Source organism: Dermacentor variabilis, chromosome 1 (assembly GCF_050947875.1).
Source record: "Dermacentor variabilis isolate Ectoservices chromosome 1, ASM5094787v1, whole genome shotgun sequence".
Taxonomy (NCBI): domain Eukaryota; kingdom Metazoa; phylum Arthropoda; class Arachnida; order Ixodida; family Ixodidae; genus Dermacentor; species Dermacentor variabilis.
Window position 1 is genome coordinate 229986576 of NC_134568.1, and position 14946 is coordinate 230001521.

The 14946-nt window shown below is 48.4% G+C and overlaps 1 protein-coding gene across 7 annotated transcripts; it reads left to right on the forward strand.

The window, feature by feature from the left end:
* The first annotated feature begins 3031 nt into the window (after positions 1 to 3031).
* On the forward strand, positions 3032 to 5704 carry LOC142558425 (uncharacterized). 7 transcript variants are annotated; one of them, XM_075670562.1, is made up of 4 exons: positions 3032 to 3194; positions 4349 to 4383; positions 5185 to 5259; positions 5328 to 5704. In XM_075670562.1, exons 1-4 carry the CDS (start codon positions 3032 to 3034, stop codon positions 5376 to 5378), a joined length of 324 nt encoding a protein of 107 aa, XP_075526677.1. In that variant the 3' UTR covers positions 5379 to 5704. The 7 variants fall into 7 exon arrangements, 2 of the variants coding, with proteins under 2 accessions (XP_075526677.1, XP_075526682.1); XM_075670567.1 differs by having other exon boundaries at positions 5332 to 5704; XR_012823011.1 differs by adding an exon at positions 3326 to 3575 and having other exon boundaries at positions 3074 to 3194; positions 4349 to 5259.
* Positions 5705 to 14946: the final 9242 nt, after the last annotated feature.

Genomic DNA, 14946 nt, shown 5'->3' on the forward strand with positions numbered 1-14946 from the left:
CCAACCTCCTGACGTCAGATTTGCGCAACCGCCGACGCAAGCCTCGGGCGGTGACCCGCAGCGTTGCCTCAACAGCCCGATCAAACTCTTTTTTAGTTTATATGAGGTCAGTTTTCTTTGCTTTCAAAACGAATAACATTGCCTATATTGAGTGGTTTTTCGTTTGTAATTGGCTGCCAGGAAGCAAGGAGCACGCTCAAGCGGAAAGGGTTTCGATGGGGCTGAGCCAGGGCACTGAATATCGATAACCGGATGAAGAGGGTGATGCCGGCTCCTGCGATTGATCCGCTTTCCCTTACTTAGCCTGCGGTGGCTGGCCGGAAATCGCGGCGGCGTGCAACGGACAGTTAAGAATACCGCTATAGCGAACCCTCAGCAAGGAAAAGTTGGCAGAGCGAGGTCGTAAACGTGCCGAAAGTGCTCGAAAACGTTAAACGGCCACGCAGAAAGTTTTATTATACGCTAATAAACCCATGCTCTCCGGCAGGTGCGAGTAGCCAATGTCTGAGCGATCGGTGGCAGCCATCGTTTATTCCTTTCGGAACGGGGCAAGCTGCGGCTATTCAGAAAAAAAAATTCAGTCTTTTCGGCATATTAATGCATATTTAACGTGTACACGTCACTTTGACGCGTTGAATTTTCGCGGTTTTGTGACGTCGCGTGACAGGCAGGTGAAGTGGGTGCAGCCCGAAAACTTTTGACCAATAGCCGAGCGCTAATGGCGAAAAGGCGTCGAATGAGGAGTAACTCTTTTTCTTTTGTTCGGTCCGATTATGCATAATCAGTGTGTACACGTCATATCAGATGGGGAGCTATCATGGTTTTCGTGACGTCGCGTGACAGACAGGCGAAGTTGGGGTGGTCCAAAAAAGTTTTGACCAATTGCGGAGGGCTGATTGCAGGGTTGGAATAGAAAAGTGTGGAATAGCTTTACGATATAGGCGCCCCATATCCCGCATTTCGGGGGATTACATGAGAACGTAGACCAGACCACGCCTATAGCGCAGTGTTGTGCGCGTTCCTGCGCGTCGGAACTCGGAAGAGCGGTGACGTAATAACCTGTACGATGGGACTTACTACGTTATTATGACTGCAGTAGACAACACGCTGTTTGTCACGCGCAAGCATGGAATGCGAGGGCCACACTGGGAAGGAAGTCGGAGGACAGTTCCCACGCGATGCTGGGCGCTGCCAATTTTTCCCTTCCCCTCATCAGAGAAGAAGTGCCACAAAGGGAAGAAAGCGTTGCCACTCCAGGGGAGGCCGAGACGACGCGAAGGGCTCATGGACGTTTGCCGGAAGAAAGCCGCCACAAACTCGTGCCTGCCCTACACTGACAAGCAGCGGAGTAAACCAGTTAGTAGTAAAAAATCTCCGCTCCCATTCCCACGGCCAGAACCTCCCTCCGCCTTCGCTCCTGCTTGGACTTTGTGGTATCACCGGTCCGATACTCCTCCTGAGACAGTGTTGTTTGTGCTTCTTGATTAGCTGTCGTCCTGGTGGGTTTGTGACCTGCGTGTGATTGGCAACCGCCAGGAGGGAGGGTTTAAACATAGGTGTTATAATGACGGCGTCGCGAAAAGAAGTGCTCTGGGCCTCGGAAGCAAGGCTTATCCTGACGCTCGTTGCTAGACACTTGACCTTTTTCAGTTTTACCTATTCAACGATGTAAATAAGTTTTGTACAAGTGTCAGTAAACCTGTTGGTTTTCGTTTTCCCAACTTCCGAGCTTCTGATTTCTTCAACCCGAAGCCTCTGCCACGCTACCATATGGAGCCGCGGGTCCGAGATAACCTAGCCCCGCAACAACGTACACCCGAAGCTGAAATCCACCTTAGTGTCCCTTTAAGCACGGTCACGTTAGGTGGGTCATAACCAGTTACAGGCTTCTACATTTCAAATAACTGGTGTCAAATTATTCATTCAGTTTAGCTTGAATTACGCATGTGGCACCGCGAAGCGTGCCTCTCTACTCACACCCTCTGGGGAGTAAAGGTATGGCCCGAAATGAAGCTGTAATTGCGCTTCCTTTTCACACGAGCTCGCTCCGATTGGCGCTTTGCGCAACTCGCCACTGGACGCATAGCTACTTCAGCAGCAGGGGCGAGACAGACCGCTTTATCAAGCGGTATGTTGAAGATTTATTTTATGCCGCGGCGTATTGTCACAGGGAGAGTTGCACCGTAAGCGCCGCTTTTCGTGGTGCCGCATACGCAATCAGGTAAATTGAACAAATGAATTGACGCCAGTTATTCAAGTCTACGTACATGTCGAGTTCCGTGTTTCTACATTTCAAAATAGCCCTGGCCGTTTTCAAATGGGCTGCAAGGCATACGCGCGGAGCTAGTCACATTTCAAAATGGCCGTGGTCATCTTGAAATGTGGCCAACAAGAAACTATAATGTTATAAGTAGTCCCTTCAACTTTCCAACATAAAAATGTGCCGTAAAGTTTGTATCTAGGCAGTTAATTAATGTAATTGCTTTCTTTTGTTTATTAATTAGTTTAGTTTCTGTTGCGAATGATTCCGTCTGTGCAGACACTTCATCTGTAGTGACGTAATTCAATGAATTGAAGTCTGGGGTTTTACGTGCCAAAACCATGATTTGAATATGAGGCACACCACATAGGTTCGTTTAACCCAATGGACGCTACCACGGGCGTTTTTGCATTTTACCCCCATCCAAGTCTAACCGCCGCTGCCGGGATTCGATCCCGCACTCTCGGTCTTAGTAGTGCAACGCCATAGACACTACGCCACCCATAGAGTTAGTAGAACAACTCTAGAGGAAAAGCTGGGCCGGAAAAGTGGGAACCTCTAGGGCGCCGCCCTGTTGCTACTGGTCAATGTGGCCAGCGCAATTACTATTGAAAGAGCTGAAAGCAAGTACAGGTCACCTTATGCTTTCTCATCTAAAAACGCATACCTGATGGCTTTATGAAGGTGGTACGTTAATATTAAGTTTACAGAAAGCGATCGCTAAGTCCGCGACTTATGTAAATCACGATGTACGCATTCTTGCAATAAAGGATGACGCGAATTTCGGTTTCGAATCTGTTTTTTGGATGCGTAGTAGTTTCGTACAGTTTAGGTTTGACATGCGATCGCGCGTCGACATCGGACGCTATGGCACACACACTCGTGCCTTGTGTGCCACCGAAGCCCCGAAGTGCTCTGGCATATACCTTCACATGTAAGTAAACAAATGTATCTCCTTGTTGAGAATATCACGCGAGTAGGCAGCTCTTGTGGTGCATCACAATCGTTTGAGAAGCGTCACAGTAGAGCATTTTTCTACATGCGGAGCGGTGTTTTTATTTGCAGGTTTCCCTTCAGTAGGAAATTGCTGGACAGGCGGACCAGCGCACCGGAATTGTACTGTCGAAGCCGCAAGCAACTCAAAGAATCTGTTTAATTGTTGCACTTTGAACAATCATGCTTCTACAAAGGCCACAGCAGACAAACAGCCTGATGCCGAGTATTTCTGTGCCACGAAGTAATCAAGAGGCGAGTGCCTAATGCGGACGAAATCGAGTGCATCGAGACTTAGAACGGCAGAAAGCTCAGCTACTTGGTAAGGATTCATTATGCAAAACAGAGGTGAGGCGTGCAGACAGGACACAAGAGTAGAGAAGTGGGCGGCGCTCGTGTTGTTTGCTTGTAAATACTCTACTCTTGTGTCCTGTCTGCACGCCTCACCTCCGTTTTGCATAACGAGTGCATCAACCCACATATTAATAGCGTAGGCGTTTTATTAACTGTGCAATATTTTCAACACTTCCTTGCATGCCATTTCATATGGAATATCTTTTCTGGTCACAAATTTGTGCAGCGAATCTATTTGCATGATTGACTCCGGGCCTGCGGGAACGTTCACTTGCACTTGATGCTGAGTCTTTTACATGTATCCATAAACTGAAGATATGCACATCAGATCCCTGCGAGCATTTTCAAAATTCAATTATTTTAGACAACAGGCACATATGCAATACTGACATAATCCCGAGTACCACTAAGCAGCTGGGACACATATTTGTTGACCATACTCGCAGGTAAAATAAGTAGATCATGTGGACAGCTCCAGCTCATTCTCCTTAAATCAGTGTGTACAAGGGGTATGCAAAGATAATTTTTTTCTCGCGCACCGATTATTTTGCTGTATAAGCAAGAGAACCCACCACGTTAGTGTAACGTATCTTGCACATCACACTAATATGTGCTTTAATTTACCAAGTGAGATGAGTTACTTTTATGGCTCATTCAGTCATATCACACTGCAAGCTGCATTCATCAATCTTCAATTGGATTTTGCAAATGTTTAATGAAACATGTTTCCCTTTTATGCAGATATGCAATGGCAAGCCCTTCCGTGTGTTCCAAAGGTAAAATTTAAGCTCTAAATTAAAGAAGACATTTTTAGTCAGAAACAAGCAAAAATGGTGAATGCAGAGTATCGAAGCCCAAGGTACAGAAATTATGAGAAGTGTCGAATGATATTAAGGAAAGAGTCATATTTGAAAATGCAAGACTCTTTAGTGGAGGTCAAGTAAGTCAATATAGGTAGAATACTCTGCAAAATTATGCGAGTGAGGGGATGTCAAACAATGGGTCAGGAAATGCGTTGTTTTTCTGCAAAACAAAAGCTGATTGCCATTACATAAGTCATTTTAGCATCATGAGACTGGTGCTTGATAAATTCAGAAATAAACCAAAAAACAAGACAAGCAAAAATAAAAAAACTATTTAATGATGCTCTCTCCACAGTGGGATAAATAAAAACAAACACATCACATCTAATGTGGACATATCAGACGTCTTGTGAAATACTAAAGGAAAAATTCAGTTTCGAGCTATGGCACTTGCCGCATAGATGTGGGGGGCCTTGCACTAATAGTGATAGTTACCACTGCATTTAGAAATTTAAAGCATTCGTGCAGACAAGGATGATTCTTTATATTTTTGGCTACCACTTCAAATGCCTCCACCAAGTGTTACAATGCTGCACGCAGCCATACTAAGGATCTCGCAGCAACACCTGCAGGTAAAAAGCCGAAGCAGTCAAAGTCCTGGTGTGTACTGGACACTATGTTTGAAAATTTTCGGGCAAGAAGAGTGCAAGAAGCAGACATAACTGCATTGATTTCAATAATTTCCCATTTGAATGGCCTTTTCTTTTTGCTTAGACAATGCCTACGCCTAGTCACAGCAGCTCCCTCATACAGACTCCGCAAGCCAAGAGGCCGTGGAGGCAAATGCAGGTAAGAGGCAAGAAGCAATAGCACTGGTATCGACATTCATCTAATTTCTTTCTTTTTCTTTCGTTTAGGCAGCCAGCACACCTCGAACAGCCACCTTGACTGCGGGTGTGTCACCCTAGTCGCCAAGGAAACATTTGAGGGAAAGCGGCAGGCAACGTGAACAGCCACTTCTCCATGTAAACGATACCCTTTCTCTTGGATGACTCCTTCGCCACGCCAGCACACTTGTGCACAAAGATGCCGTGGAGGCACGTGCAGGTCAGAGGCAAGAAGCAGTGGCACTGGTGTCGACATTCACCCAATTTCTTTTTCTTACACTGAGGCAGCCAGCACACCTCGAACAGCCACCTTGACTGCGGGTGTGTCAGTAGATTCCTGTTGTACATATGCTCATAATAAACTTCAGTAAACTTGAACTTGATAATAAACTTGAAGGCAAATGGGACATTGATGCATTGTATTTTTGAACATTTATTGTACACATACAATATATGTTACACTTTGCAGTGCTACAGAGCGTATTTTGAAGCTTCCCCCTATATTTTGCATCTTTAAGTACGTATGTGTTGTGTGGCCCTCAATGCAGTTCATGTTGTAGCAGCTGCTTTGTCTGTGTATCGCACATTGGCTTAAGCTCGTGATATCCACATACTTCTCTCACATATACAAAATAAAGTTCTATGTAGTCCTCAGTGTTACAACAAAAAATGAAAGTAAACAATCCAATCGTGGAATTGTGTTTAATACAGTGATTCCTATGACAGTTACTGACAAATTGACAACTTGAACTGGTCAATTGGTCCATAGCCTCCTCTATTTTTCAAAAATAAAGGAGGCTATGGATCCGTCATGGCAAGGAATTGTATGTATACATAAAAAGAGGGGGGTATGTGTGTGTGTGTTTGTAGTAGGGGGTATAGGATTAGGGCGGTACGACAAAATGTACGAACACCGTCCTCTAGACCCATTGCGTTAAGGTACCGTAACAAAGCGTATTATGCATAAAGTTCACACAACCAACTCTGATATTACTGCACACGCCAGGCGACGCGAGCTACATTTGTCGTGACGCATTCGCGACTGTACCGGATGCCCTCCATATTATTCTCTTTAATCGTTCACACTGCACCGAGGCAAAAGAAAAATGATGGGCGCAGGTGCCTTTAAGGTATCTCGACCTTGCGAGGCTCTGCTGCGCGTGCCAGGGGAGCTGTCCGTGCGAACACTCCCTGGCACACACCTGCCTCGGCGGCCCCAACCTACGTACCGTTCTGCTTCGAGCTTTGATCTCCCCACTGTCCCTTGGGTGCCCTGGAGTTCCTGCGCCGCCTGCTTTATTATAATCTCAGGTGCTCTCCTGAGACTTCCGTTTGTAGGTTACATGTGCCCTACCCCAACTGGATCAGTGCTTATAATAATAAAAAAGCCCGATCTATCGTCGCGAAGATAGATCGCGAAAGCGGCTTTTGCAACATACCGCGCCCGTGCGAAGAGAATTACGGAACGCCAACGAGGAATCTGACCACAGCTTCGAGCTCGTAACCTCGTCGAGTGACACTCCTGCAACAGGCGTGACCGCTGAAAACCGCATACCACCGGAAACTTCAACAGGATCATCCCTCGGTTGCATAACTGCCACCTGTACGGCCAACATGGACCACACCCGCACCGTCCCGCAACATAGAATAAAGAACCAACTTATAAAGCCCAAACACACGGCTGCACGCACACATCACGACAGTACAAGCGAGACGCCATGCTGCTACGCTGCTACTGTTGCCGGATTAAAACTGACTACTGTCACCAAGTCTAGCAAGCGTCTCAGGAGCTGGCAACCTCGGCGCGTAGCAACATGGCGGCGCTCTTGCGGTTCCCGATTTCAATGCATGGGCCCTATGGGTAGCTTGTCCTCTAGAGTCAGTATAGTAACTCTATGACGCCACCACAGCGGTTCGACGTAATTCGAGTAAAGCTTGCAGGCTTTTAAAAAGCGAAGATGTTTTTGCGAAAATCGCCGGGTTTCATGATCGTGCTTGCGGCCTGGCTGTTCTCTTGCCGAATAGGCCAACCAATCAGAGCGAAGAACGCGCGCTGCGCGCGCCCTGAGTTTCTTGCACGACCACCAGATGGCGCTCGCCTCCGCGCATTCCCGGTGGCGTCGGCCGTGCGGGAGAAAGCAAAAAAAGTTTGTTTCACCCGAAAGGCAATTTCGATTGCGATAGCAAATTAGCAGACAGCTGTACGAAGTAAGGATAGTAGTTTATCGGCCGCATGTACATGTAAACCATTCGCTTACTAACTCAATAAGGACGATGTCAAACACGCACAGGCAAACATGAATACAAGTCGTCCGATGACCGCGCACACTCGCTGTCAAAAGGCTGAAGCGCGGGAGCGCGGCAGCAGCAGCGAGCGAATTGACAATTTGATCTGCGTGCTGCCTCTCGCTTCAACGAGAACTAAGCGGCGAAAACACAGCGCGCCTGAAGCTATGAGCCGTCGGCGCACTCTGTCCCAATCGCAAATAGCTTTCAAGATAGGGCCCGCCATGGATGGAGACATGGAGACGGCGCGCTGCGTCCCCGCTTTCCTCCCTTGCGAGCTATATTGAGCCACCACAGTGGGCTCACCCTCGCACGCTTTCAGTCGCACATACAGCATACGGCGTGCGGCGACGTTATCGCACTTCATCACGGTGACGGCGACGACGAGGTGGAAATGCGCCTGGTGTGTCCATATACAGTTAAACCTCGATATAATGAAGTAGGCAAAATCAGCAATTTGCTTCGTTATATCGAAATTTCGTTGTATCGAAATTTTACCTTTTATGCAAATAAGAAGAGTCACCGATCGATCTTTCTTACACGGAAAGGGGCCGCAGAGTTATCAGAATTATCGGAAAATCGAAAAAAGCTAACTTGAATGCGAAAACAGCTTCTTTTGATGAAATTGGGGGTCGGCGACTAATGACTCGGTTTCATGCCACATCAACGATATATTCCGATCGGCGGTACGAATTAAGCGAAGCCAGCCAGCCCCGCTTTCGCGAAAAGTCCACCCCCACGGCTGATAGCGTCGCGCGCAATGGGACGACGCTTTCATTAAAAGCGCCGACATCGCGGAGCGAATGCTTCGTCTGCCTCTCACTCCAACGGGTCACCGAAACTCGAGATTACGTATGCAACCTTCAATGCTTTACGCATGGGAAGACAGCTTACATGATGCCACGCCGCCTCGTTACGTCCACTCTTTGCGCACGCGGCAGATGACCTCTAAAGCAGAGTGCGCCGCTGCGTATGCGCTCAGCAGCGCTTACAGCCATGCGCAGCCACGACCTAGGCGCACGCCATAAATCGCGACTCGCGCCACCCCGCGCCCCTCGCGCGCTTGATCGCGTTACAGCGAGCGAGCTCCCCTCCCCTCTTTTTCTTTGCTCGCGCGGGGAGGCGGCATTCGTGATGCCTAAAGTCCCTAAATTTTCTGCTCAAAAGCAAAAAAATATATAGAGAGACTTAAGTGAAGCCACCATGTTTCTTTCTCACCCTCGCATACTTTCACTCGCACCTAAAGAACAACGTGCGCGGGGCGTGATAGGATCTTATCGCACTTGGACTTTATACGGAACATGATGCGGCTTCACTTCGGCGGTCGCTCTTATCGCGCCGCGCGCGTGGTTTGAGAGCTGCGTTTGCAAGCAGTCGCTTGTAATTCAATCATTTGACCATCCGCGTCCGCGGAAGTTTCCATTTGTTGTCTCGGCATTCCTTTGTGGCGGAAGCGAAATTTGGTGATATTGAAATCGCATACAAACATATTTCGTTATATTGAGGTTCTAAATACATGGTGTTCAATGGACAAGAGGTGATGAAAAGTTAATCATAATGCAAAAAAAAAGGGTAAGGCGTGCAGACACGGACACAAGAGAAGTGGACAACACGAACACCGACTATCAACTGAAGGAAGCACTGAGGCAAAAAAGGAAAAGATAGAAAACTCATATGCGCATGATCTGGAATGGTAGCATCACGTATCATTCGGGTACACGTGCCGGTATACGTGAGATATGACTGTTAAGGTAATTGATCTCTTCCCTATGTAAAGTAGTTGAAGGCTGACTCACGCGCGCACTTCCACCACTATTGTTATGCCATGCCTCGACCATCAGACGACTATCTTCATCCCTATGCCTGTACAATATCGCGTATTCATCTAACTCAGGCGTGCAGTTTCAATCTTGGCAGTCTTGGCAATGTAAGGAAAGATTAGAAGGCGATCCACCGGTTAACGACCTTTTATGTTCCATTAGCCTCTGATTGATGCACCGCCCCGTTTACCCTACGTAGAAATGGTCACAGCTAAAGGGAACTTTATATACCACGCCCATACGACAGTCAGTAAAATTGTTGTTCTTGATGTGCTTCACTGGACAAATATCTGTTCTTTTCTTGCCTTTTACGTACTCATTTATTCCTCTGCACCGCAGCGCATATTTTACCTAGCTTATTGGGAGCAGTGAAAAGAACATTAGCACCATATCTACTTGCTACTTTTTTGAGCCTGTGCGATACTGAATGAATGTAGGGAATAGCCGCTACTCTTTTCTTGACATTACTGCTTTCTGTAACCACGTCCGTTCCCCTCGGAATCGACTTCATTAGGCGTTCAGCGACAGTGGCCCCTGCCACGCTAGGATAACCTGCTTCTAATAGGCGCCGGACCTGCGCATTAAAACTGGCGCTCATTTTGTGCAACACGATCTGGTGAGAGAAGACTTAAGGCACGACATGGCAATTCCGTTTTTTAATACATTGGAATGCTTGGAATGAAAGTTTAACAATGGCTTCGAAGATCTAGGGGAGTACTGCCAACACACGTGATTTTGTTCGAAGACCAGGAAAATGTTTAGAAACTGTATTACGCATCTCTGAGGAAACTCATTGGTAAACTTCAATCCTCCTCCATTAAGTTTAAATCACTCACTTACTCAGGTAGCAGCGGAATCAAATTCGTCCCTATTGCAGAAAATCAGGTAATCATCAGCGTAACGAAAAACCTTAATAACACAATCGCCTAAGGCCTTCTCTAAGTGGAGGGGGATTAAAGTTTACCAAGAAATTTCCTCAGAGACACATGATACAGTTTCTAGACATTTCCCTAGCCTTCGAACAAAATCACTGCACTCCCCTAGATCTTCGAAGATATTGTTAAACTTTCAATCCAAGCATTCCAAAGTAGTAAAAAACGGAATTGCCATGTCGTGCCGTAAGTCTTCTCTCACCAGATCGTGCATGCACAAAATGAGTGCCAGTTTTAATGCACAGGTCCGGCGCCTATTAGAAGCAGGTTATCCCAGTTTGGCAGTGGCCACTGTGGCTGAACGCCTGATGAAGTCGTTTCCGAGAGGAACGGACGTGATTACAGAAAGCAGTAATAGCAAGAAAAGAGTAGTGACTAATCCCTACATTCACTCAGTATCGCACAGGCTAAAAAAAGTTGCGAATAGATACGGTGTTAATGTTGTCTTCACTGCTCCCAATACGCTAGGTAAAATATGCGCTGCCGTGCAGAGGAAAAATGAGTACGTAAAAGGCAAAAAAAAGAACAGATATTTGTCCAGGGAAGCACATCAAGAACAACAATTTTACTGACTGTCGTATGGGTGTGGCATATAAAGTTCCCTTTAGCCGTGGCTATTTCTACATAGGGTAAACGGGGCGGTGCATCAATCAGAGGCTAATGGAACATAAAAGGTCATTAACCGGTGGATCGCCTTCTAATCTTTCCTTACATTGCCAAGACTGCCAACATTGTAACTGCACGACTGAGTTAGATGATGTTTGGATCGGACTGCTGGTACGATCTGTTGGGAACTCGGCGCTGACGCCCGTGGCTGTACCTGGGTCGCAAGCCCCAAGGGTAGCGTTGGCCTGGCGGCCTGGGGTACAACTCGAAGCATCCGAAGGTCCCGGCAAAGCATGAGTCGACTGGTAACAACAAAACAACTTGTTTATTTTAACATCGCAAAGAGTTGGCGGTCAGGTTGACCGAAGTAGAGAGACGGGAGAGCACTTTACTCAACAGAAGAAATCGGAGCCCTTCCTTTTGGCGTCCGGGGGCAGCTGTTTTTATACTCTCGCAGTTGAGGGCAAGAAGGAACCCCTCAAAAGACGAGCACGTGAATGTACAATGGGCTAATGGTGACGCACACTGTCGAAGCGCTGCCGTAGCACCATGTCGAGCACGATCTCGTAGCACCCTGTCGAGCACGATCTCGTAGCACCCTGTTGTAGCGCTGCCGGTCGGGCACAATGACTGGAATGAGAGGATGATCCCTGCTTTGGCATCGCCTGTTTCGGGCACAATGACTGGAATGAGAGGATGATCCCTGCTTTGGCATCGCCTGTTTCGGGCACAATGACTGGAATGCGAGGATGATCCCTGCTTTGGCATCGCCTGTTTCGGGCACAATGACTGGAATGCGAGGATGATCCCTGCTTTGGCATCGCCTGTTTCGGGCACAATGACTGGAATGCGAGGATGATCCCTGCTTTGGCATCGCCTGTTTCGGGCACAATGACTGGAATGCGAGGATGATCCCTTTGCGGTCGCATCGCCGCAGTCGCGCCTGGAAACACCTGCCGATGAGTGTTGCGGCGACGACGATCGGGCCAAAATGTCTGCCGCCCCGCCGCAGTCGCGCCGGCAAAACCACGTGTCGCAGGCGAAACGCAACAGACCGCCCCGCCGGGGGAAGGAGATCCCGAAGGACAGGGGACTGCATCCGCTGGCCGGAGGGATGTCGCTCGATGATGCTCATAACCGAAGTCGGGCGTCCCTCGACGTTTCTTGAGCGCAGCGCACAGAGAAGGCCTCGTTCTCTCGTTCAGGTTCGCACGGGACACTGCAAAGTGACTTCGGGAGAGTTCACATTTTTGTTCTCGTTCCCGGCAAGCGTTAGAACTACGCTGAAACTCAACCGCTCAGTCAGCAAGCACGGCACAACCCTCACTAAGCCCTGCCAGGCTCTTTCCCCTTTTTATACCACTGCCTAGTTCCTTACAGTAGTCTAGCATCACTCAGAACGCGTCCACAAATTGAAAAATTGCACTAGAAAGCATATCATCGCTTTGAAACACTAAACAAAAGCAATATGTAAAAAAAAAATCCTGCCTCAGGAAGAAAAACATCAGTAGCAAACAATTTTGAGGCTGATTCCTACGTTAGGGGCTTCGACTTAAGCCATCGGCGTTACCGTTGAGACTCCCCTTTTTGTAACGCACCTCAAAGGAATATTGTTGTAAAGCGAGGCTCCAGCGCAGGAGGCGGCCATTTTTGGGAGAGATGGTCTGCAGCCATTGGAGAGGGCAGTGATCCGTCTCAATGATAAACCTCGAGCCGGCTAGATAGCATGACAATTTCTGAACGGCCCACACGAGACACGCACACTCTTTCTCGGTGGCGCTATACGCCTGCTCACGACTGGTCAGCTTACGACTAGCATACAGGACGGGGTGTTCTACTTCTCCCTTTTCCCGTTGGCACAGTACAACGCCCATGCCTCGCTCACTAGCATCGCACTGAACAATGAACCCTTTTGTATAGTCTGGCGATCGTAGCACAGGCTGGCTTGTTAGGGCACTCTTTAGGGCGCTAAAAGCTCTTTCCTTTGTCTCGTCCCAGACGACTGTTTGAGGCTCTGTTTTTCTTAGAGCATCCGTCAGGGGAGCCGCGATATCAGAGTACCTAGGGATGTACCTCTGATAGTAGCCGGCGACACCCAAGAACGACCGAATATCGGTCTTGGTGCGCGGTTGCGGAAAGTCTCGCACAGCGGCCACTTTTATTTCAGAGGGGCGGCGACGACCCTGACCAATCACGTGACCGAGGTAGACAACCTCGGCCTGTGCTAACTGGCACTTAGGAGCCTTGACTGTCAAGCCCGCTTCGCGCAGGCGGGTTAGCACTGCCCGCAAGTGTGCCATATGCTCAGACCAGGATGCGGAGAATATCGCTACGTCGTCTAGATACGGTAAAGCGAATTCTTGCTGTCCCCGCAACACTTTATCCATGAGACTTGAAAAACAGTATGGCGCGTTCTTCAAACCAAAACTCAACACTTTAGGACGGAATGTTCCCATTGGTGAAATGAACGCCGCATACCTACTAGCCTCTTCTGTAAGTGGAACCTGCCAATAACCCCTGACAAGATCTAGGGTGGAAATAAACTGAGCGCTACTAACTTTCTCAAGGCGCTCCTCGATGTTAGGGATCGGATAAATTTGATCCTTAGTGATGGAATTAAGCCTGCGGTAGTCGACGCAAGGACGAGGTTCCTTGCCCGGTACCTCAACTAAAATCAAAGGGGAGGTATAATCACTCTCACCTGCCTCAATAACACCGAGCTGTAGCATTTTCTTTACCTCAGCCTCCATAATATCGCTCTGGCGGGGTGACACCCGATACGCCTTGGATCGTACTGGCTCTGTGGAGGTAAGTTCTATATCATGAGTAAGTACAGAAGTCCTACCAGGCCTCTCAGAGAACAGACCTTGAAACTCTTGTAATAGCTGGTGTAGTTCGGTTTTCTGCTCGGGCGACAGCGGTGCTTTACTGATAAGGTCACTAATGACTTGACCGGTGTCTTCCCTGTTCGTCACTGAGCCTAGTCCCGGAAGCTCGACCGGAAGCTCTTCAGGAACGTTTACCATCATGCACACCACTGCTTCCCTTTGTCTATAAGGTTTGAGCAGATTACAGTGGTAAACTTGCTGTGCTTTCCGCTTTCCTGGCAGACTTACCACGTAGTTAACGTCCGACAGTTTCTGAACAATTCGTGCTGGGCCCTCCCACTGCACGTCTAGTTTGTTGTTTAGCGATGTGCGCAATATCATGACCTCATCGCCAACCTCAAAACGACGGGCCCTGGCTGTCCGATCATAATAAACCTTGGCCCTCTGCTGGGCCTTTGTCATTGCTTCACCTGACAACTCCTGTGCCCTTCTTAAGCGTTCGAGGAGCTTAAGTACGTACTCCACCACGACTGGGTCGTCGCCCCTACCTTCCCATGATTCTCGAAGCATGCGAAGCGGAGACCGAAGCGAGCGACCGTACACCAGTTCAGCTGGCGAAAACCCCGTAGCCGCATGCGGCGCGGTCCTTAAAGCAAACATCACCCCAGGCAGACACAGCTCCCAGTCAGTTCGATGTTCAAAACACAACGCTCTCAACACGCGCTTCATGACGGAGTGGAGCTTCTCAACGGAATTCGACTGTGGGTGGTACACTGAGCTGTGTAACAGCTTTACCCCACACCTTTCGAGAAAACTTGTCGTCAAAGCGCTAGTAAACACTGTGCCCTGATCTGATTGGATTTCCGCAGGGAAACCAACTCGCGCAAATATGGACAGTAGTGCATTAACTATCTCAACTGAGCTGAGTTCTTTAAGCGGCACTGCTTCAGGGAACTTTGTCGCTGGGCAGATCACAGTCAAAATGTGTCTGTACCCCGTGGCTGTTACCGGCAGAGGTCCCACAGTATCAATAACGAGCCGTCTAAAAGGCTCCGTAATGATAGGTACCAATTTCAACGGCGCCCTCGATTTGTCCCCTGGTTTGCCCACCCGCTGACAAGTGTCACATGTCCTCACGAAATGGTCTGCGTCCCGAAAACACCCTGGCCAATAGTAC